This window comes from Sapajus apella, unplaced genomic scaffold (assembly GCF_009761245.1).
Source record: "Sapajus apella isolate SASKATOON/1434 unplaced genomic scaffold, GSC_monkey_1.0 scaffold97, whole genome shotgun sequence".
Taxonomy (NCBI): Eukaryota; Metazoa; Chordata; class Mammalia; order Primates; family Cebidae; genus Sapajus; species Sapajus apella.
The window spans coordinates 5,099,941-5,123,747 of record NW_022437037.1 but is presented as its reverse complement, the minus strand read 5'-3'; the positions used below and the strand labels follow the sequence as shown (position 1 = coordinate 5,123,747).

Genomic DNA, 23,807 nt, shown 5'->3' with positions numbered 1-23,807 from the left:
CCCCCCAACTCCACCCAGCCCCACTGACTGGCCCCCAACTCCATCCAATTGGGAGAGTCTGAGTGATGAGAGCAGAGCTGCCCCCCTGGAGCAAGGACACGGAGAAGGGAGCCAGTGGCACTACAGGCCGGGCTCTGGAGTCAGGCAGACTCCCTGGGCCTCAGTCTCCCCAAGCCGTCAGCGGGATGCTAGAGGATCCAATAGGAACACGTGAAAATGCCTAGTCCAGGGTCTGGGCAGAAACAGTGCAGAGTCAGTGGGACTGGAATTAGTGCAAAGGTGAGGCGGGACGTGCTTCCTAAACCCACACATGGAAGCTAAGCGGCAACACTGCAGTTCTCAAGGCAGCTGTTCCTGAAGGAAGCACTCTCTACCCGGGGGGATGGGGTGTTGGGGGTACCTGGGTGAGGCTGGAGTGCCAGCAGCGGTGAAGGGATGATGGGGGCTCCTCCCTAAACCGAACCCTGCCCACCTCTCCCACCCTATCTCTCACCACTCCCTGTGTCTACCCTGAATTATCCTTCGGGCATATAGTAGGAGCTCAGTAAATGACTGGAATGCATGAGGCTGCTCCAGCCACACGCTTCCCCTCATCCAGCAGCTGCCTAACTCCTACTCACCCTTTATGGTCCAGCTTAAAGGGCACTTCCTCTGGGAGGCTGCCCTGACCTGCCCCAACACTATTCAAGGTTTTCCTGGTCTCTCGCGAGCCCCTGAATTCTCCCCATCACACACCAGTCATGCAGGACAGGGACTGAATACTTCCCCAGTGCCCAGAACAGAGCAGGGGAGGATAAACACGAGAGGGAGGGAAGAGCGGTGAACGGGGGGAAACTGGGGCCATCTGCGACCCGTTGTGATTCGGAGAGCAGTGTCGATGGCTTCCCCCAACAGCAGTTCTCATTAGAGCAGTGACTGCAGAAAGAACAGGTGTGACCCCAAGAGCACAGCCTGAGGGCTGTGTCTGGAGATTGAACTGGCCTTGCCCTCACTAATCCGCCGCAGCCCAGCCTCCTCCAGCAGCTGCCAGTCCTCACCCAGCACGGAGAGCTCAAACCTCCTCTCTGCCCTCCCAGCCACGTTCTCAGCCACGCAGCTGTAGTGTCCGGCGTGGGCAGCCCGGGCCCGCTCCACACGCAGGCTCTGACCGTGGTTCTGCAGCTGCAGGCCCGGCTCAGCCCCCACAGGCTGCCCGTCCCGCTGCCACGTCACTGTCGGAGGGGGTTTCCCTGTGGCGTTGCACTCCAGAGTGGCCACTCCATCCTGGACCACGGAGACCTGTGTGGGGGGCTCTCGGGGACCAGAAATCTGAGGGAGAACTGGGGTGGGGAGAAAGCCCATCAGAGAAGGCTGCTGGGGCCACCAGGCACTACACACTTGCCCTGAGCCCCATAGGGACACATCCTCTCCCCTTGCCATCGCTGCCTGTGTGACCTTGTGATCTCACCTCTCTGGAGGGGTTCATTACTGCACCCTACCGCCACAGCCTGGGACTCTCAGGCAGGCCTGCTGTTTGGGGAACAAGCTCACAACACAGCCCTTTCAGGAGGTGTGAGGGGTTTTCTTCCTCAAAAACCAGAGACTTCTGGAGCTTCAACAGCTGCTGGGACTGGCTGGGGTGGAAAATTACTGTATGGGTGGGTTTCTCCTCAACAGATTGAACAGAACTTTCCCTGGGTTTATTTTCTAGCAGGATTTTTACAAAGCTGAGGGGTTTCATTTCATCACTGCAAGACAAGTAGATAGGGCTTTAGGTTTCCACCATATATAGGAGCTTCACATAACGCTTACACTTCTTTCGGGTTTCCAGCTCTTTCAGATGTGGTTTTCCTCCTCTGGACCATTGGGGGTCCTTAGGGACCATGCTGCCTCCCATCCTATGCTTGGGTTAGTGAGAAGTTGTGTGGGAGGGGCAGTTAAAATGCCAGCTGATACGGTCTGGCTGTGTCCCCACCCAAATCTCATCTCAAATTGTAATCCCCACGTGTGGAGGGAGGGACCTGATGGGAGGTGATTGCATCATGGGGGCGGCTCCCCCATGCTGTTCTCGTGACCGGGAGTTAGCTCTCGTGAGATCTGGCTGTGTGATAAGTGTCTGGCACTTCCCCCTTCTCACCCTCTCTCCTGCCACCATGCAAGACATGCCTTGCTTCCCCTTCACCTTCCGCCATGATTGTAAGTTTCCTGAGGCCTCCCTAGCCATGCGGAACAGTGAGTCAATTAAGCCTCTTGTTTATAAGTTACCCAGTCTCAGGAAGTAGCTTTAGAGCAGTGTGAGAACGGACTCACACCCCAGGAATCTGAGGGAGGAGAAAACCCGCACCACACGCCATCACTTCCCTGTATTTGCTCCGATTTGGGGGCGGCGTCTGCCCAGCCAGCCCGTGATCCCAGACCCTTCCAGCCCTGCCTGGCTCACCCACCGTGCACCTCCAGCTGCTGGTCCTGGCTGCTGTTCCCCGCTACGTTGCTGCACTCACAGGTGTATGTTCCCTCCTGAGCCAGCTGGGCCTGTCCCAGGTACAGCAGCCTCCCCACAGCCGACACCTGCTGGAGGCCAGCCCCCTCCCCAGGCAGGGGTTTACCTGGGTGCAGTAAAAAAGAAACTCCTGGTCCAAGGCGTCTGCAAGGATGTGATGTCTTTCTACCTGGAAAGTTTGTCCTCCCACCCATCTGGCCAACTCCTGCTCATCCTTCAGGTGTCCATTTAGACACTGCCTCTTCCAGGAAGCCTTCCGTGAGTGCCACATGTGGTCCTGGTGCCTCCTCTGAGCTCCTCCCTATCCTCCAGCCTTCTCCCCATCACAGATCTGCCTACAGATGCCACATCTAAATCCTACCCTGGCCTGGGCCCTCCAGAATGGCAGACCCTGCCTCAATTTCCTCCTGGGATCCTTTTTTTTTTTTGGGAGACAGTCTCATTCTGTCACCCAGGCTGGAGTGCAGTGGTGCAATCTCGCAGCCTCCACCTCCTGGGTTCAAGCAATCCTCATGCCTCAGCCTCCCGAGTAGCTGGGATTACAGGTGTGCACCACCACGCCTGGCTAACTTTTGTGTTTTTAGTAGAGATGGGATTTCGAAATGTTGGCCAGGCTGTCTCGAACTCCTGACCTCAGGTGATCCACCACCTCGGCCTCCCAGAGTGCTGGGATTACAGGCGTGAGCCACCACACCCAGCCTCCCTCCTGGGGTTCTTAGTGGCTCCCCAGGGCCAGGCACACAGCAGGGCTCAAAAGGCTACTGATAGAATGACCCTCTGCAGCGGCCTGAGGAGGCTGACCAGGCAGTCGGGGGACCCCTCGGGGGAGGAGGGTGTGTCAGCCTTGACCGACTGGATTAAGCACTTCCACCTGTGTTTCTAGAGGAGCAACCCCGGACGCTGGGTCATGACTCAACGCATGTCCGAGCAGGGAAGGAGACCCAGTGGCCTCCTGCTGGTGCGTCCTCCCTCTGTCCTGCTGACCTCAGCTTGTCTCGCTACTCCCAGGCTGCTTCCTAGCCCAAACCTCTCCTCTGAGTTCCAGACACCTGTCTCTCGCCGTCCACTTGACCCCTTACCAGGCGTTTAGCAGATGTCTCAAGATTAATTCACCCCAAACGCGAGGTCTTTCCACCACACCTGCCCCTGGGGTCTCCCATCCTGGTAACGGCCGCTCCACGCTCCCCCATCATCCCCGATTCCCTGCTTCCTCTCGTTCCCCCATCCAACCAGCATTCCTGCCCTAGGACCCTTGGACTTACCCTTGCCTCCGCCTGAGACGCGTTTCCCTGCGATATTCTCGTGCTCATCCCTTTCCTTTCCAAGTCTGCTTGGTCAAGCATTCCTGGGCCACCCAACTTAAAACTGCAAATCCTACTACCCCTCAGGACATCTTCCTACTTCTGGGCTTTATTTTTCTCCACAGCATTTATCACCTAAGGTGTGGAGTCATTTACTGTGTGTTTATTACCTGACAGCCCCCGCTGTGAGTGTGGGGATCTGTGTTATCCTCTGCTGTATTTCCAGTGCCTAGAACAGGGCCTGGCACAGTCTCTCAATACATATGCATTAAATGGGCTGCGTGCAGTGGCTCATGCCTGTAATCCCAGCACTTTGGGAGGCCGAGGCAGGCAGATCACCTGTGGTCAGGAGTTCACGACCAGCCTGGACAACATGGTGAAACCCTGTCTCTACTAGAAATACAAAAATTAGCTGGGCATGGTGGCACCTGCCTGTAATCCCAGCTACTCGGGAAGCTAAGGCAGGAGTATCACTTCAACCCAGGAAGTGGAGGCTGCAATGAGCTGAGATCGTGCCATTGCACTCTTGCCTGGGTAACAGAGCAAGACTCTGTCTCAAAAAAAAAAAAAAAGAAACAAAGGTAAAGTGAATTCCAAATGTTTTTTGAGCACCTTTTTTGTACTATACACTGAACTTGGAATTCAGCAGTGGTCAGGGTGGTGCCTCACAGGGGTCACAGACTCATGGAGGAGCAGACACAGAAGCACTAATGTGAGTGACATGACAAGTGACAGGGACTGCATTGGGGAGGCTCTGCCCCAGCCTGGCAGTCAAGGAAGGCTTCCTGGAAGAAGGGACATCTGATGTGAGGCCTGAAGGTCAATCCAGCTCTTACTGGTAGGGCAGGATGGGACCAGGGGCTCCTTGCAGGCTCAGGGACTGAGCAGAGAGGGGCTGGAGGAAGTGTCCTCCCCACCCTCTAGAGGCATAAGCCCACCCATCACAGCTAGGCTCTGGGGTGGGGGTACACAGTGGGGGCTGGGCGCAGCCTCCTTGTCCTGGCAATGAGGTGGGGCTGGGAGAGGGTAGCAATCCTACCGTCTTTCCTCCAGGAGATCTTGGGGAAGGGGACGCCCTGGCATTCACAGGACAGCCTGGTGGGGTGCCCCTCGCTCACGGTCAGGGTGTGGGATTCCCTTGAGGGGAACACTGGAGCAACTGAGTCAGAGCAGAGAGAGGGTGAGTGGGGGTGGGGCTGAGATGGGGAGGGGATGAGCGAGGCGGGCGGGCTGGAGGAGGGCTGTGTCCTGGGACCCCATCAAGTCAACAGCCCCTCCCCCTGCCAGGCCCGGGAGCCCCTCACCCCAGACGTTCAGATTGTAGTGTTTCTCTGAGTGGCCGGCCTGGTTCAGTGCCTCGCAGGTGTAGCGGCCTGCATCCCACATGTCGGCTCTGTCCACCTGGCCGAGAGCAAAGACACCCCATGGGCGGGACAGCACAGAGATGGGTGACCCCTGGACAGGCTGTGTGACCGCAGGCAAGTCATGTGACTTTGCTGAGCCCCAACCTCCCCACATGGAGCACGGGGCAGTGACAGCATCTTCCTGCCAGCTGCACTGGGAAGTTTCCAGGAGGTGGGCCTGAGAAGGACCCCTCGTGGCAGCCCTGCCAGCCTTCCCACCTTCACAGCCATGGCCCAGACTTGCTAAGTGGGAGGCATGTGACTGGATCAGACCTGCTCCTTTCCTGTCATCTGCTCCCAGCCTCCTTGGAACCAAGGAAACAGACCCAAAGAGAAGGTGGAGGAATAAGGCTGGTGGGGTGCAGGGACCTGTCCTCCGGGGTCAGATCCTGACATGGGGATGCTGGGGCTAGGCTGTGGCTTTGAAGAATGAATGGAAAGGAGGGGAAACCAAATGGCAGTGCTCTGAGTTGGGAATGATCATATCACAAGGTGTAGAGGGGTGGGAGGAGGAAGAGGAGCAGACAGGTGAGGAAGGTTTTAACCCAACAGCTGGTGCCATTCAGCCGCATCAGGGGCCTTGATGGAGGCCCTGAGGACCCAGTCCTGGAGTTTTGTACCCCATTCCCTGGCAGGGAGGGGGCTTGTAGGTCACTGAGCTGGAGCACCCGCAGGCGCCGTCCTGCCCATGGCCCAAGGTGGAGGCCTAGTTGGCTGGCCCGGGGGCTGCACACCTGTAGCAAGGCTTTGTCTGTGGAGAGGTGGACTCCAGGCCGTGGTTCCAGGGGCCGCCCATCCTTCCACCAGCTCAGCACGGGTGGGGGCAGGGCGTGACTCTGGCACTCCAGGGCCACGGATTCATTGGCAACGACGGACACATTCAGCTCTTCTCCGAGGATACTCGGGGGCACTGCAGGAGGGGCAGGAGAGGGGCTCCCTCAGGCGCATGGGTGGGGCCGGCAAGGAGGGGCCGTGCCCTGGGTCAAGCCCAGCTGCTCCTAGCAGCCAGGGGTGACCACACTTCCTCTGGCTTCAGTCCTGCTTCGAAGGAGCCAGTCTGGGTGAGACGGGTGGAGTGTGACGTCTGCGTCCCAGATTCCATGGAGGGAAATGGGAAGGGAATTCGGGGCCTCCCTGTTAGCTCTTACAGATATCTGTGAATCTACAGTTATCCACAGCGGTTTCAACACTCTCTAAAATTTAAAATGTTTAAAAAAAATTTTTAAAGCATGTCTCAGATCCGCCTTTTGCCCCTGAGATAAAAAAAAGTCAGTGCAGAGTTGCAGGAAGGAGTACAGGGCCAGGGTGAGAGCTCCTGGGGCGGGATCTTGCCTTCCAGCGCGTGCTCACTATGCAAGGCCCTGGGGTTGCTACTCACACTCCTGGGCCTCAGTCTCCTCATCTGTAAAGTGGGCATCAGGAAAATCCCCACCTGGTGGGGCTGCCACGAGGTTCAATCCAATGGCACAGGTGGGGCTCTTAGGCTCACAACATGTTAACCACCATCTTCATTCCAGCAAAGAGAAAGAGCTAGAATCGAACACTTCCTCCCACCTCCCACCTAAGACTACAGTCGTTCTTTTTGTTGTTGTTTTTGAGACAGAGTCTTGCTCTGTTGCCCATGCTGGAGTGCAGTGACCACGATCTCAGCTCACTGCAACCTCCACCTCCTGGGTTCAAGAGATTCTCCTGCCTCAGCCTCCCGAGTAGCTGGGATCACAGGCATGTGCCATGACACCCAGCTAATTTTTTGTGTTTTTGGTAGAGAGAGACTTTCACCACATTGGCCAGGCTGGTCTTGAACTCCTGACCGCAAGTGATCCACCCACCTCGGCCTCCCAAAGTGCTGGGATTACAGGCATAAGCCACTGCACCCTGCTCCCAGCATTCTTTCTTATACCTCCACAGAGCCCCGGAAAAACCCAGATGAGGACATTTAAACATAAGCTACCGTGGTGACAGCAGCTTCGTGAGCTCACGAGCTTAGTGAGTCCCCATGGTGAACAATGAGGTGAACCCTATCCTTTCCATTTCACAGATGAAGAAATGTTGGCTCAGAGAAGCAAAGTGATCAGCTCAAAATCACAGAGGCAGGGTTTGAACCCCATATCAGTGACACTCAAGAACCGGCTTTCCGAGCCACCACTCCACACTGCTTCTGCTCCTTCACACCCCTTCCGCCTCTCCCTGAACGTGAGGCAGAGGTCCTGGCCATGTGCGGCATCTGCCCACCGTCCCACCCATTGGGGGAGCTCACACTCCAGGGCAGGTCTCCGGAGGTTCACGATCCCTACTGGAAGGCGGCCGCTCTCGGGTGGGCGTTCCTCCATCCACCCACCCTCTTTCCCTTTGGATGTGACTGGGGGTGCCCCCACACCACCTGCTTGGAGTTGCTGCCGTGAACCACGTGGCGTTCCCAGTCTGAGACTCACTGTGGACCTGAAGGACGACATCCCAGTGGTCTTCGCCCACTGTGCTCACAGCCACGCAGGAGTACCTCCCAGAGTCGGAGGCCCGGGCGCTGGCCAAGGTGAGGACCCGGCCCCCAGGGAAGACCTGTGACCCCAGGGGGAAGCCCAAATTAGGCAACCGTCCTGCTGTTGCACCCCAAGGGGCAGAACGTCACCAGCACAAGCTGTCCCAGCTGTCAAGCATGCCTGGACGGCCTGCCCTGACCCTCAGGGCCCCTCAAGATGCAGGGAAACCCAGAGCTGCAGCTGGGCCTCCGGACCTCTGCCAGCTGGTGGGCACTGACATTGGTCCTCAGGATGAGTCCTTTAGCGCCCCTCTGTTCACGCACCACCCATGGCCAGTGAGCCCTTGAAATGTGGCCGGGCCGAATTGACTGGGGCACCAGGTACAAAATACACCACAGACTTCAAAGAGTTAATATGCAGAGAAGAATAAGCAATATCTCAATTTTTTTTTTTTATTGATCTCATGATGAAATGAAACTATTTTGGATCTATTGGATTAATGTGTATTATTAAAATTGATCTCACCTGTTTCTTTTTACTCAGTTTACTGTGGCTACAAGAACATTTACAATTCCAGAGATGGTTCACATTCACGGTTACCGTTGGGTAGCGGGGCTCTAGCCTCTCTGTTCAGCCCCTCCGCCCTCCAGCGCTCTGCCCTCCGCCCTCCGCCCTCCGCCCTCCAGCGCTCTACCCTGGGCTACTGCCGCTTCTCCCTCACCCTAAGCTCCCAGGGCCTGACCTCTGTTTCCAGCACCTACAGGAGGTGCAGGAAGCTGAGCTGGGCCATCCAGCCCTACTGACCTGCAGGCCAGGGGTCCCTGCAGGGGACACAGGGTTTCCATCCTTCAGCCACATCAGTGTGGGGCCCGGGGAGCCAGTGGCATTGCAGGTCAGCCGGACAGGGGTGTTGACCAACACAGGGCCTGGCAGGCTGGGCGGCAGCGTGATTCGAGGGGGCACTGCAGGGCAGGGGTGACATGGGGCACAGGCTGAGCCCCACTGGGGCAAAGCAGGCAGGGCCCTCACTGGGCACCCCTGCAGGAGCACACGGCCACAGCAAAAGCACAAAGACAGCCATCGGACACAAGCCCTGAGCAACTTCACCGCCCCTGAGGCTGCTCACTCCTTCCTTTCAACGCCACCACAAAGCTTCTATGGATGGGAAACTGAGGCTCACAGAGGGGAGGTCACCTGCCCAAGGCCAACCAGCTAGGACGCAGCACTCACACTCAGGCCTCTGGTCAGCAGAAGGTCATTTATCATGGGGACGGGGAGGGACCAAGGGTCCCTGGACAGGGCCACTTCCTAACTCAGGGGTGTGAGATGAAACGCCATCTTACAGGCAGTCCCCATTGGGCAGAAAATAGCCAGAAGATTCCCTTGTATCTGGGAGGCACCGGCCATGATGCCCAGGGTCCTAGGCCCCTGCCCAGCTACCCACTGCCCTTAGACCCAACCTCTCCATGGCCCATGAGGCCTGACAGGTCCAGCCTCCATATGGCCACCAGCACCACCCCAGCCCTCTTCTCGGTGTTACAAACCCCAGGCCCTGTGGCCTCCTTTCAGTGTCTCGAACTCCCCAGGTCTTTGCAACCTCAGGCCTTGGCAGAGGCTTCAGTTTAGGTATCCAGGTGTCAAAGATGCCTCCTGGACTCCACAGGCCAGGTCAGAGCCCTGTTAGAGATGCTCAGGTGCACCTCATGTTTCCCAGCTGCTATCACAATTGACATCAAGTGGTCCTCTGGGAAATGGTGTCATTGCTGTGTCCTCCACTAGACTGAAAGCTCCTAGGTCTTATTTAGGGCTGTAGGTCCAGCATCTGCCCCAGAGCATGAAACCAATAAATATGGTTGGATAGAAAATGGATCAATGGAAGAATGGGTAGTTGACTAGGTGAGTGGATGGTGAATGGGTGGACGGGTAGGTACATGGATGGATGGGTGGGTGGACAGGTAAACAAATGGACAGGTGGATGGGTGGGTAGACAGACAGTTGGGTAGATAAATAAATGAACAGATGGTTGGATGGCTAAACGGATGGATGGATGGATGGATAAATGGATGGGTGGGGGGTGGGTGGATGAATGGATGGATGGATTGATGGATGGGTAGATAGGTGGATGGATGGAGAGGTGGATGAATGGATAAATGGATGGGTGGATGGATATATAGATGGATGGATGGATAAATGGATGGGTGAGGGGGTGGGTGGATGGATGGATGGATTGATGGATGGGTAGATAGGTGGATGGACGGAGGGGTAGATGAGTTAATGGATGGGTAGGTAGATGGATGGATGGATGGATGGGGAAGTAGATGGATGGATGGGGAGGTGGATGGATGGGTGGGTGGCTGGGTGGGTGGACAGGTGGATGGACAGACTAATAGACAAATGGATGAAAAGACAACTTTTTGGACAAGGGCCCTCGTAGGCCCAGGGAAGCTCACCATGGACCCGTAGGCCATACTGCAGCTCTGTGCTACCTGCCACATTGGATGCCACACAGCGGTAGCTCCCAGCATCAGAAAGCTGGGCTTGCTCAATGCGGAGAACTCTCCCATCCGCTGATACTGTCACTCCCACCCGGGAAGAGACAGGTTGGCGGCCCTTGAACCAGGAGACATCTGGGGAATGGAAGAGAGATGCAAGAGTGCTGTCAGCCCTTCAGACTCTGCTGGCTGGTGGGACCCAAGAGAACCTTCCAGGGTGGTCACACCGTTTTTTTCGGGTCCTGGAGAAGGCCAGAGTTCTTCATTCAGGAACAGGAGCCGGGGTGGAACTGGGCAATGTCGCCCAAGACAAGACCAAGGGCGGAGAAGAGGCCCCATGGGCAGAGGCTGAGGCAGCCAGGAGTAGGGAGAGTCAAACTCAGCCCTGCCTCCCCCTACCTGGTGACCCCCTCACCTAGGGGACATTAGAGAACACGGACCAGCCCAAAGCAGCAGCCTCAAAGTTAGGCTGGACCGCGTGTGTCTGCAGCTTCCCTGCCTCCTGCCAGGCTGCCCCCTAGAACTCAGCAGGGGTCCCCACGAGAGGGGGCAAATATCCCCAGGGCTCACAGGCTCCAGGCGAAGCAGGGTGGGTCTAGTTCAGATGGGAGCAGGAGAGGCGCCTTCCTCCTGGGCCACCGTAAGCCTCTCCCAGTCCTCTATGCAAACACCCACACCCAGCCCCAAGCGCCCAGCCCTTTCCTCAACTGCTGGTATAGAGGGGGGCTCCTACAGGCTGGATGGTGACCCCTAGGTCCTGATCCTCACCCCCAGCCCCAGACAGCCCTGTGAAGTTTACTGTGAGTAGACGCCCAGCAGGCCTGTTTCAGACTCCGGGGTCTGGACCCTGGCAGTGCCTCGGTGTGAAGGACATCATTGAGGAGGAAGAGAGGAAAATGAGAGAAATGACGGGGTGCAGACCTGCTGATTTCTCGCCATTACATACGGTCAGAGGGTCCCTGGGTCACTCGCCAGCCTCATCAGATGGTGAATTGGGTTGGAAGTAGCTTTCAGCCAAGAGGAGGGGTCTTACCGGGAGGGGGCACGCCCGAAGCCAGACACTCCAAGGTTACTGAGGCATTTTCCAGCACTGCCTTGTTGATGGGGCCTGGCTCGATGTTGGGGGGCACTAAGGGGAGACAAGGAGAGGCCCAGCCTGGTAGGGGCCAGCTCTAGGCAGCTCGAATCACAGCCACTCCCAGTGCTGCTCCCTGCTCCCCTCAGAAAGTCCTAGACAACCATGGCTCTAAAACCGCTCATGTCCTCAGACTAAGGAACCCCACTCCTGGAACCAAACCCAAGAACAAAGAGCCACAGGCCCCCATCCTTACAGCAATTATACAAGGACCACACCAGCACCCAGCCCCACCCTGGGACAGCCGACAGCCAACATAGCCAGGGAAGAGACAAGGATAGGGATTTCCCTGCAAATAAACCCCCAAATAAACAAAGGTGAGTATGAACGTGGGCAAGGTCTGCTACTGAAAATCCCTCAAAAGCAGCCAAAAGGCTGGGCGTGGTGGCTCACGCCTGTAATCCAAGCACTTTGGAGGCCAAGGCGGGCGGATCACCTGAGGTCAGGAGTTCAAGACCAGCCTGACCAACATGGTGAAACCCTGTCTTTAAAAATAAATAAAATAAATAAATAAAAAGCAGCCAAAAGGGACTACAGAGCTTTTGCTAATGCTTTCATTTTAGGGCTTTCTACCTCTTCTGAAGTGAAGGACACAGCTATGATTTAAAAACCTCCCCCACCTCCCTAGCCACACACCCCAGCCCCAAGGGCCCTCGAGGGGTCACCCAACATCCCCGGCCTGGGCCCTGCTGGCACCCACATCCTCACCCAAAACCTTCAGCGTCACTTCCCTCTTGCTTTCCCCGGCCAGGTTAGTAGCGGCACAAGTGTAGATGCCCTCATCCCTCAGGTCCACCTTCTCAATCTGGAGGGGAGAGGGCAGAGCGTGTGCCACGGGGCTGTGTATGTGGTGAAACCACAGAGCCCAGACAGAAGGGAAGTCAGAGTGACGACGGGACATAGCGAGTGGCCAGGCCTCTGCTGAGCCCAGGGGCAGGGGTAGTGAGGCGTGGGGACACTTTTGGCTCTGGGGTAGTGTTATGAGCCAAGCACTCGGATTCCAGGGATTCCTCAGATCTCCAGGGGTACCGTTCCCCATCTCCATCAACATTTTCTCCCTCTGACAACTGAAGCTCCTAGGACCCAGAAGAGGCCGAGGCCTGTCCTTTCAGACTGAGAGGGCTCTGGGCTCGTCCTACTCCCAGGCTGCTGGGCTTTGCTCAGAGTCTCCAAGAGGCCCCCAGGCAGCCCCTCCACCTGTGCCCAGCAGGCCCGCCAGCCCTGGGGCACCTGCACGTACCTGTAGGTTCCCCCCAGAGGCTGCCAGGGCTACACCATCCTTCCACCAACGGATGCTTGGGGTAGGCACCCCATCCCCTATGCATTGGAGGGTCACAGGCTGCAGGAAAGGAGCTGTGATGTTCTCGCCCCCAATTATATTGACTGATGGGAACTCTGAGAAGGGAAACAGGAAAAGCCTGGGTCAGAATCAGGAGGGCTAGGGGGGCACCCAGCAACCGCCTTGATACCTGGGGGTGAGAAGGTGGCCTTGAAGGGCTGGCCAAAGGCTGGCATCTAGATTCTGCCCACCATATCCCCCAGACACGTGGCTTAGGGGAAAGAGCTCCTGACAAGCCAGCAGAGTAGTTATTCCCTTTAAAAATTCTCCCATCCATCTATGCACCTGTGCATCTATACATGTATTTATTCATCCATCTATCCATCTGTCCATCCACACATCCACCATCTACCAATACAGCCAGCCAGCCATCCACCCACCCATCCAACAATCCACTCATGCATGCACTCACCCACCCATTCATTCATCTACCCACCTTCCATCCATCCACTCATCCATCCATTCACCCACCTATCCACTTATCCATCCACCCAACTATCCACTCATCCATCCACCCAGCTATCCACTCATCCATCCACCCACTCTTCCATCCAACCAGTCATCCACCCACCCACCCACCCATTCATCCATCTGCCCACCCTTCCATCCATCTACCCCCTCTTCCATCCATCCACCTACCTTCCATCCATCCACTCATCCATCTACCCACCTATCCGCTTATCCACCCATCCACCCATTCATCCACCCACCCATCTATCCATCCATCCACCCACCCATTATCCATCTACTTCCCCTTCCATCCATCCACGTACCTTCCACCCACCCACCCACCCATCCATCCATTTCCCCATATATGCACCCTTTTATCTACCCACCCTTCCATCCATCCACCTTTCCATCCACCCACCCACCCATCCATCCATCCATCCATCCATCCATCCACACTTCTATCTGTCTACTCATTCATCTACCCACCCATCCACCTATCCAACCACTGATCTACCCATGCATCCTTAAGTGTGCTAAGCATCTACTCTGTGCTCAGAACTAGACTGGGCCCCTGGACACAGCAGGGAAAGGCAGCTGCCTTGCTGTCCTCTCAAAGCTCACAGAGGTGGACAGTGGAGGTGGACAACCAAATACGCAATCCCAATGCAGTGGGTGGAAGGCTAAGGCATTGAGAGGCTGGGCAGTGCAGATGAGAAACACGGTAGAATCAAAGAAGGCTTCCTGGAGGAAGAGTATTTCAGGATATGCCTGAAAGATAAGGAGGAGCTAGGCAGGCAAAGAGGAGGGAGAATGTTGCAGATAGAAGGAACAGCGTATGCAGACTGGAAGGTGAGAGAAAGAGGGTTGATGTAGTAAAGGAACTGAGTGAAGTTCTGTGTGGTTACATAAAGAGAGCAGATGGAGAGAGAAGAAGCTGGGGAGGGGAGTCAGGCCGAGGGGCTGGACGGGACAGGGGTGTGATACATGGCCCAGGCCAGCCTCTCACACCTGCACTGCGTCTCTGTGGGGAACTGGGAAGTCCAGCCCAGAAATGCCATCCAGAGAAGACCAGCCCCATGCCCTTCCAAGCCTGCCACAGCCCTCTGGCTCCACCCACCCCTGGCATCTCAGGCTGCCCACAGCCCCAGAGCCGCAGGTGCCCACTCACCATGCACAGACACGTCCACCTCAGCCCCGGCAGTGCCTGCCTCGTTGGTGGCCTGACAGGCAAAGAGGCCCGAGTGTTCCAGCCCCACACGGTCAATGCGCAGTGTGGTACCCCGCGAGGCCACCTGCACCCCGGCCAGCTCCTCCGCTGGGCGGCCATTCTGCAGCCACCTAAGGTGAGTAGGGAGGGGGGCGGGTCAACCTGAGGCCAGAGAAGGCCCAGCCAGGCAGGACAAGCTGGAAGCCTAGAAGCGCCTCCCACCCGCTCTCACCAGCAGCAGCTCCAGGCCTCTTTCCTGCTCCTGGAAACAGGAAGCCTCTCTCTTGTCCACTTCCCCCCATGACCCCAAAGCACATGCTCCCTGCCCACCCCAGCCCTGGCCTCCACCGCCCCAGACTCACTGGATAGTGGGTACTGGGGAGCCTGAGGCCTGGCAGGGAAGCTCCAGGGGCTGGCCCACGATGGCGGTCACCTGTCCCAAGCCTTCAGCCACCAGGAGTTGTGGGGGCACTGCAGGCAGAACCCACTCCTGGGTGTTTGGAGCTGAACAGCCACTGGCCTCAAACCCTCCCAAGTCCCCAGTGCCCTCAGAACAAGGCCCAGCCACACCTCACCCTTCAGGTCTCCCTATTAGTGGCCCCTCCTCCAGGAGGCCTTCCAGGACCACCCCAAGGCGGAGTGAGGGGACAGCCTGGCTTCCGCAGGCTTGGGCCTGATTATTTCACATCTGTCTCCTTGGCAGACTGAGGGCTCAGGAGTCCGGCTGGCCTTGTTCCCAGCTTCATTTCCAGTGTCACATGGGGCCAGCACAGCGCTAGTACCTGAGATGCTTCAGCAATGGACAGAAGGGCAGGCGAAGGCCCCAGTGCCCTCCCGGGACCACACCCACAAGTGGGCCTTAGGAAGGTCTCCATTAAGGGCCATTCCATTGGCAGAAAGCAGAATGGGGTCCTCCGTCCTGGGTGACCCGGCCCAGGGTCCTGGGCAGGGGCAGGGACCCTTGATCCTGGGGCTCTGCCCTGCCCACTCCTAGTCCTGCCGGTCCCGCAGCCCAGGCCTCAGTGTGTCATGCAACGTGGGGACACTGCTTACTTCTCCCCCTCTCCCTCCACTGCAGGAGCTGACTTGGGACAAGCATGCAGCAGGCCTGGGCAGAGGCCACAGCGCAGGCAGCTCTGCGTGGGGCAGGCCCGGCTCACCCTGCACCTCCACGGAGTACTGCAGCACGGCCTCCCCGGCAGGGCTGCTGGCCACGCAGCTGTACAGGCCGGCCGACGCCTCCCCGAGGCTGTCCAGCCTCAGCACGCTGCCACCCGTCTCCAGCCGCAACTTGTTGCTCTCTGCCACGGGCAGCCCCTCGTGGTGCCAGGAGAGGGTGGGGGGCGGGTGGCCTCTGGCCACGCACTCCAGTGCCATGGGCCTCCCAGCGACAGCCTTCACCACATACGGTCCTCTGTCAGCGCCCTTGATGGTGGGTGGGACTGGAAAAGAGGCAGGGGACTGCTTGGGGACCACACGGACTCCAGCCTGCTCTCATCTCAGCCCAACAGAGTCGGTCAAGCCCCTCACAGACCCCACTCCATGTGAAACACTTCCTCCCCCACCTCCACTGGCTGGCCCCCCTGCTGAGACCCGGGGCAGCTTTCTCTCCCCCCTTGGTCCCTGGGTACCGCCCCTCCCCTGCCAGGGCACTGACTGTTGCCTCTCCATCCCCGCTGCCAGCCCCACAGGTCCAGCATGGGTGGAACCAGGGCTGCCAATGTCTACACATGGCAGGTCCAATATCTGCTGGACTCAGATAAGACCCCCAGGGCTGTGACGGAGCTCTGCTCCTGGAGGTCCCCTCCCTCCCTGGGCTCAGGAGGCAGAAGACTGGGGCAGACCTGAGCTAGACGGCTTGGCTTGAGGGGCTCCTATCTCAGCCAGCGACGGCCAAAGGGACAAGATGTTATCTGTGCTCAGAGCCCACGGTAGCCACACCAGAGGGGAAATTTCTCTCTTACTCTCAAGGAACCCCTCAAGTTGCTGAGCTGATGAAGCCATTACCAGGGGACAAGGGGCAACTGTGGCCTGGGAAATACTTCTTAACTTTATTTGTGTGTAAAACCCTTTGAGAATTTAATGAAAACAGACACATACATTTTCTATTCCATTTTCCAAGAGGACCCTCAGGTTCCAAAATAAGAGTCCCCAAGCTAGTAGCAGAGCCATCTTCAGAGGCTGCCAGTGGACCCCACGCCGCCCAGCTGCCCTCTGGAGTCCCTGAGGCTCCAACCCACGCCGCCCAGCTGCCCTCTGGAGTCCCTGAGGCTCCAACACCCAAGCCCTTTGCATCTTTGGAAGCCAGAGCTTCTGAACTGACTCCCCACAGGGGGGTGGGCTGACCCCTGTCAGCTTGCACTCTGTCCTCTCATACTTCATCAGGCCCTGCTCAGACCCCTCCAGAGCCACCAACGCCCTTGCCTCTGAGCTCTCCTTCAAATGTCTGTCTGTCCCCAGAGCCAAGCCCCTTTGAGCTGAGCTGACGCTGAGGTTCACAGTGTGAGATTTAGAGTCAGATGTCCCCACATATGGGCCGGGTCCCACCACCTGCTAGTGGCGTGATCCTGGGGAAGCCTCTCTGCTTCAGAGCTTCACTGTGACCATCTCTAAGTGGGACCTGAGAGCCCAAGTCCCCTTGCCAGCTGATCAAATGAGCTGATGCTGCCAAGTGCCCCTCTAGTCTAGCTTATAGACGTGATTAACTTTGGGAGGCCGAGGCAGGTGGATCACGAGGTCAGGAGATCGAGACCATCCTGGCCAACATGGTGAAACCCCATCTCTACTAAAAATACAAAAATTAGCAGGGTGGGGTGATGCATGCCTGTAATCCCAGCTAATCGGGAGGCTGAGGAAGGAGAATCACTTGAACCTGGGGGGTGGAGGCTGCAGTGAGCGGAGATCAGGCCACTGCACTCCAGCCTGGCGACAGAGCAAGACTCCGTCTCAAAAAAAAAAAAAAAAAAAAAAAAAGAAGTGATTACCTAAGGGTGTTCAGTTCTTGTGTTGGTCACAGGCTTCTGGGCATGGTTTAGTGAGAAGCCCCACACCACAAGAGGAGACCTGGATGCTAGACTTGGCTCCGCCATGGCCTCCTAGACGGGCCCGTCCACCCCTGGCCTCAGTTTCCTTACGTGTGTGAGGGACGTTGCATGAGCTGGGAGGACCCTTCTCCCTAGATGATGTCTTGGTCCCATTATCCTTTTGCTTCTGACCACTCCAGGCGGCCACCTAGCCTTCCTTTGGAGACAGGCAGAGGCCACCATGGCTGAGTCCCTCCCACTGCCCACCCTGGCTGCCGTGGCCCCTGGCTGCTCACCGTAAACGTCCAGCCTGGTGGCCTTCTCTGTGGCCCCCACAGCATTGCTGGCCTTGCAGGTGTAGACGCCGGCATCTGAGCTCTGGGCCCTCTCCAGCTGCAGCTGCCGACCACCCCGAGTGTAGACGGCCTCGGTGCTGGGGGGCAGCAGGGCCCCGTCCTTGAACCAGGTGATATTCGGGGTGGGCACTCCTCGGGCCTCGCACAGGAGCTGCACCAGGTGGCCCTCCATGACGGCCACCTCTCCTGTCTCGTTGGAGCCCCAGATAGTGGGGGGTGCTTAGAAAGGAGGCGGTGGGGGCTGGTCACAGGCAGCCCCTGAGGCCACTGGCATCTTCCCCAGAGCAGCAGATTCATGCCCTCAGGCCACACTGAGGGGGCAGGGAAGGCATGGGGGACATGGAGGACAGGGGTCTGGGGACAGATGGGAGAGGCCAGCATGGTGTGGAAGGTGCAGGAGGTGGGGGCGGGCCCACAGGCTTGGGTCCTGGGCCCTACTCTGCCTCTAACTCACTGGAAGACTAGGGGTAAGTCACTTCCCCTCTCTGGGCCTCAGTCTCCCCGTCTGTGAATGAGCAGCTGGACTAGATTAGGATGTCACACAGGGCTGGGCAGCCACCACCAATGCTACCCATGTCATTTCTAGGGGCACATGGGCACAGCATGAAATAACCGCATCTCAGAATGAAATGGCTATGCTCCCCGCCCACCAAATCTCCTTCTATCCTGATTACAGCAAGGAAAGGCTGTGTTTGGTGCTACTATGCACGGCCCTGATTTTTCTAGCACTTTCTGCTCTCTGTTCTTTAGCACAGAGTGTGCAGATGCATGCTGGGTGCCCTCCATGGAGCCCACGCCTCGAGGATTTGCAGCATTGCTCTGCGGGGTGTGTTTGTTTTTTCAGCTTCCTTAGCCAAGCAGCTCTGGTTTCCTGCTTACAGTTTTTATATTAAATAGCCTTTATAAGAATAAGAGATATTTAAATAGATGTGTTTCAGGGTAAGGAAGTCTACTCATTTAAAGAAAAGTAAAAGAAATCATCATTCCAAGGGGTATCAGAAGTAGTAAATTTGGGCCAGGTACAGTGGCTCATGCCTGTAATCCCAGCACTTTGGGAGGCCAAGGCAGGGGGATCACTTGAGGTCAGGAGTTTGAGACCAGCCTGGCCAACATGGTAAAACCCGATCTCTACTGAAAATACAAAAATGAGCTGGGTGTGGTGGAGGGTACCTGTAATCCCAGCTACTCAGGAGGCTGAGGCAGGAGAATCGCTTGAACCCAGGAGGCGGAGGTTGCAGTGAGACAAGATTGTGCCACTGTACTCCAGCCTGGGTAACAGAGTGAGACTCCATCACAAAAAAAAAAAAAAAAAAAAGTAGTAAATTTTTAGAGCTGGGATGCAAACCACGGATTTGGAAAATGCTGGGCCAGATACCCTCTATCCCCTGACCCTGACCCTGACCCCGACCCTGACCCTGGCTTTCTTGGACTCAGGGATCACTCACCAGGTTCCCCATTTCAGCCCTCACCCTCCCTCCAAGGCAGCAGCCAGCTGGTGGGAAGCTTCCCAAGTAGCCTGTGGCAGGGTCCCAGAAGGTGCTGGGGCTCACCATGAACTTGGAGCTGGAAGTCCTTGGCCTGCTGACCAGCTGGGCTGAAGGCTGCACACTGGTATCGTCCCTCATCCCCCAAGTGACTGCTGGTGATCCTGAGAACCTGACCGTCCTCCTGGACCTGCAGGTGAGGGCCTCCTGGAAGGACAGGCCTGGAGGGACGGGCAAGGGAAAAGCTCCCGTAAGGCCCAGGCGCTGGTGGGGCAGGCGGTACACAGGTAGTATGCGGCTTGTGAAAAGGGAGGCTGGGCCGTTCATGAGCACCAAGAGGTGGGAGCAACACAGGGGCCCAGTAAGCGAGGAACGGATCAACAACGTGAGGTCCATCCACACCACGGAACATTATTCAGCCAGAAAAAAGAAGGCAGTTCTGATACTCGCCACAATATGGATGAACCTGGAAAACACGCTGAGTGGGAGAAGCCAGACACAAAAGGCCGCACATTTTACTATGCCAGTGATGTGAAATGCCCAGCACAGGTGAGTCCATGGAGAAGGAAAGCTGACTTGTGGTTGCCAGGGGCTGGGGAGAGGGGGACAGTGGCTGACTGCTGATGCGCACAGGGTGTCCTTTTGGGGTGATGGAATGTCAGGAACTAAACAGAGGTGAAAGTTCCCCAGTCCTGTGAATGTATTAAATGTCACTGCACCGTGCACTTTAAAATGCCTAATTGTAATTGTATGTTATGTGATTTTTTTTTTTTTTTTTTTTTTTTTTTTTTTGAGACAGAGTCTGCTCTGTCATCCAGGCTGGAGTGCAATGGCGTGATCTTGGCTCACCGCAACCTCAACTTCCCAGGTTCAAGTGATTCTCTTTCCTCAGCCTCCTAAGCAGCTGGGATTACAGGCGCGCACCACCATGCCTGGCTAATTTTTTTGTATTTTTAGTAGAGACAAAGTTTTGCTACGTTGGGCAGGCTGATAACTCCTGACCTCAGGTGATCTGCCCACCTCGGCCTTCCGAAGTGCTGGTATTACAGGTGTCAGCCACCAAACCCAGCCTTTATGTGAATTTTACTTAGAGAAAAAATGTGTTTAAAAAAGAGGCTGGGCATGGTAGCTCATGCCTGTAATCTCGGCACTTTGGGAGGCCAAGGCGGGAGGATTGGTTGAAGCCAGGTGTTCGAGACCAGCCTGGGCAACAAAGCAGGACCCCGTCTGTACAGACTTTTTTAATTAGCCCATTGTTGGCTGGTGTACCTGTGGTCCCAGTTATTTGGGAGGCTGAAGTGGGATGATCTCTTGAGCCCAAGAAGCCCAGGAGTTTGAGGCTGCAGTGAGCTGAGATCGTTCCACTGCACTCCAGTCTGGGCAACTGAGCAAGACTATTGTCTCCAAAAAAAAAAGGAAAGGCTACATGATGAGAAGACCTTGCTGAGGCAAGAGTGGGGTCTCCCTGGCTAATCTCCCCCGCTGGGCTGGAAGTGCCCCTACAGCCCTCAGCCTGGGCCCTGGGTGGCACATGCCATGCCTGTCAGCTCCCCCAGAAGAGTTCAACCTCCCCCAACCCCCACATCCACCAGGCCGTCTGGCCACCATCCCACACCGTCCTCCAGGGGAGGGGGCACTCACTGCCCGTCCTTGGTCCACTCCACCTGGGGCGTGGGAACCCCTGAGGTCCAACACTGCAGCTCCACGTTTGCACCAGCCAGCCCCAGCACCTCCTGGGTAGCCCCAGCTCCACGCACTGAAGGAGGGACTGGGGGTGAGAAGGGGTGAGGGTGAGGGGTGGGAATACGGTTCGAACCCTGAAGCCTCACCTACCACAGGGCCTTTGTCTGTGCAGACCCCCCCACCGCCGCCTGGGTGTCCTGCCCCTCCTACCCGACTTTCCTGGGAAGCCCCCAGAACCCCGGCCACATGGGCTCGCCCTGCAGCCCTCAGACCCAGGCTACTCTTTGGTAGCACTTGCAGCAGTAATGACTTGGCTAATCACCTGGCTGTCTACTGTCTGTCCCCGGAGCCTGACAGCTCTGTGGGGGGGGGGTTGGTCTGCCGTGGGCCCCTCTGTGCTCCCTGCTCTCGGCAGGCAAAGCCTCCCCTGTCCCCCAGTGTGCCTGCAAGAGTTAGGGCTACAAGGCCAGGAACACATGGGAGCTGTGGGACCCAGGCCTCACTCACTGAGCACAAGGAGATCGAAGTCCCTCTGCGCTGTCCCAGCCTGGTTCTCCGCCCGGCAGGAGTAGAGGCCAGAATCACCCTCCTGAATCCTGGGGAAGTGGAGGGACCGGCCCCCGTCCAGGAGGCGGTGGCCGCTCACCTTGGGGATCTGGGCAGGAGAGGCCAGAGGGAGCTGGTAAACAGGGGTCCAGCCACCCCTCCAGCGCCAGTAATGAGGAGGAAACTGAGGCCCGAGAGGTGGCCAGTGACCGGAACGGTGCTGTGCTCTCTGCCATGCAGCTCCCTGCCAGGCTTCATCACGCGACCACAGCCCTCCACTGCCCTGAACCCCAGAGCACCCCCAAAGACACCCATCACATCCCTCCGCCCCACCTTGGCACATGCAGGAACGCCCATCCAGAAGGCTTGTCCCCAGCCCAAATCCCACCCACTCAGGGGGACACCCACCAGCTGCCCATCCTTCAGCCACATGATCTCAGGGACTGGAAAGCCGCTCGCGTCACACTCCAGCGTCAGGGACTGCCCAGCCATGCCCGACACGTTGGCCTTGCGCCCGTCCTCTCGGATGCTGGGGGGCACTTGGGGGCAAGGAGAGTCGAGGAGCTGCTTCCCTGCCCCCTAGCGCCACAGCCGAAGGGACCTCACCTGGGCCATTCCCTCCCTTTTGTCACTGGGGTCGGAGGAGGTCTGCCTGTCCCCATCCGCCCAGCCACAAAGGGCCCTGTGGACCTGCAGATGGCCGCAGCAGCCTTGCCCTGGGACCGACACGCCCCCAGTCATGCCCAGTCCAAGGTGCCACCCTTTCGGACACTCAGCTTTGCAAGGCGCTAGAGTCCCCCTAGATCCATCCACTTCTACACCCAACCTGGTGTCACAGTTACCGGGGAGGGTCCCCCTGAGTCAGAATCTCTGAAGGTAAGGCCTGGCCATGCTTTTGAAACAAACATCTCAAGCAAGTCATTACAGGGCGAGCCAGGGCAACTGGTCCTGGGGAAGTGGCAGGTGGCATTAGGAGCTGTTAGAACAGCCCAAGCGAGGCCAGTTCATCCTGCCAGCAGGCAGCACTCCCCGGCCTACCCTCACTGCCCCCGTTAAGAGGGCTCCCCTTTCTCTGCTCATAGCACCCTGGATGTGGGGGTGGGTGCTCTCCCTGCTGAGGACAGGAATGTGAGAATAGGCCAATGTTTACAGTTTAAACCTGGATGTGGGCTCTGGGGCTCTGTGCTGCCATCAGTGCTCATTTAAAAAAATAATTTTTAAAGTTTATTTTCTGTAGAGACAAGGTCTCTCTTTGTCACCCAGGTTGGTCTCAAACTCCTGGGCTTAAGCAATCCTCCTGCTTCAGCCTCCCAAAGTGCTAGGGTTACAGGCGTGAGCCACTCCACACAGACAAGGGGTCATTTTAAAATGTTTTCACCTCTAGACCGATCTTAGACACTGATGGAGTTCCAGGTGTTTCCCCCATACTGTCTCCGTGGGGGTGTTTCCCCCATACTGTCTCCGTGGGGGTGTCTCTAGAGAAGTGAGGTGTCCAATGCAACCTGCCACTCTCCCAGGCCCCTCAAGCCCTCCCTGTCACTGGCATTTGGTGGCAGGACCTGATCCTCCTGTGTAGGGAGGTCTTGGGCCCTGGAGAACTGTCACTGCCACACCTGGGCACCCTGTAGCCCCCAGCATCACCGTGGGCCTCTGGCCGGATGCAGTCCTGGGAGGAAGACAGGCCCTTCCCTGGGTCCCTGCTGCTTTCCTCTCCTGCCCCCAGCTCTGGCTCCCTGCTCACCATAGACCACCAGCTTGGCTCTCCTGGATGAGGAGCCCACCTCGTTGGTGGCCTGACACTCGTAGTCTCCACTGTCCATGGGTGAGACGGAGGCCAGGAACAGAGACCCCTCCTCCAGCACTGCCACACCTGGCCGGCCACGCAGGGGCTCTGAGGACGGGCCCTTCCGCCATGTGACCTGCGGCTTGGGTGTCCCTGGCAAGGTGCAAGGAGTCATCAGTACATACACCCGGACACCTACCCCTCCACATCTGCACTGTCTCCCACCCGTCTCCTCTGTGCAAAAGGGGCTGGTCCTCTAGGGATGGCTCCAGGCACCTCCGTCCCCCCGAGGCTGGGAGGAGCATTTCCCTCGGAGCTGTGGGTGCCCCCACACCTATCCACACTGCCCATCCTGATGACCAGTGGTAGCAGCAGAAGGTGGGTGGGAGTGACATGCCGATCTGCAAGTCTGGGGACTACACACACGAAACACCATCCACACACCGCACACAAACATACACACCAAACACGACACACACCACACAGCACATACACACCACACACTATACACAAACACCACACATGACATACATCCCAAACACCACACACACCACACACTACACACACCACACACTGCACACACCACATACACAACATACACACCAAACATGACACATACCACACAGCATATACACACCACACACTATAC

At 57.3% G+C, this 23,807-nt stretch overlaps 1 protein-coding gene across 2 annotated transcripts in view; it reads right to left on the bottom strand.

The window, feature by feature from the left end:
* The window catches only part of HMCN2 (hemicentin 2), an 88,472-nt gene extending 64,865 nt beyond the window's left edge, over positions 1-23,607 (bottom strand). For both annotated transcript variants that reach the window (XM_032257601.1, XM_032257602.1), the window contains exons 1-20: positions 23,117-23,607; positions 21,784-21,914; positions 21,337-21,484; positions 20,788-20,914; positions 19,213-19,367; positions 17,603-17,881; positions 15,444-15,725; positions 14,646-14,754; positions 14,245-14,414; positions 12,528-12,682; positions 11,996-12,092; positions 11,186-11,281; positions 10,111-10,287; positions 8,465-8,622; positions 7,616-7,739; positions 5,918-6,093; positions 5,085-5,181; positions 4,820-4,939; positions 2,424-2,585; positions 1,038-1,319 (exon numbers count right to left, since the gene is read on the bottom strand). In XM_032257601.1, coding sequence (XP_032113492.1) covers positions 1,038-1,319; positions 2,424-2,585; positions 4,820-4,939; positions 5,085-5,181; positions 5,918-6,093; positions 7,616-7,739; positions 8,465-8,622; positions 10,111-10,287; positions 11,186-11,281; positions 11,996-12,092; positions 12,528-12,682; positions 14,245-14,414; positions 14,646-14,754; positions 15,444-15,725; positions 17,603-17,881; positions 19,213-19,367; positions 20,788-20,914; positions 21,337-21,484; positions 21,784-21,914; positions 23,117-23,333 — 3,262 coding nt within the window. In that variant the 5' untranslated portion in view covers positions 23,334-23,607. The remainder of the gene's footprint in view (positions 1-1,037; positions 1,320-2,423; positions 2,586-4,819; positions 4,940-5,084; positions 5,182-5,917; positions 6,094-7,615; positions 7,740-8,464; positions 8,623-10,110; positions 10,288-11,185; positions 11,282-11,995; positions 12,093-12,527; positions 12,683-14,244; positions 14,415-14,645; positions 14,755-15,443; positions 15,726-17,602; positions 17,882-19,212; positions 19,368-20,787; positions 20,915-21,336; positions 21,485-21,783; positions 21,915-23,116) is intronic.
* Positions 23,608-23,807: the final 200 nt, after the last annotated feature.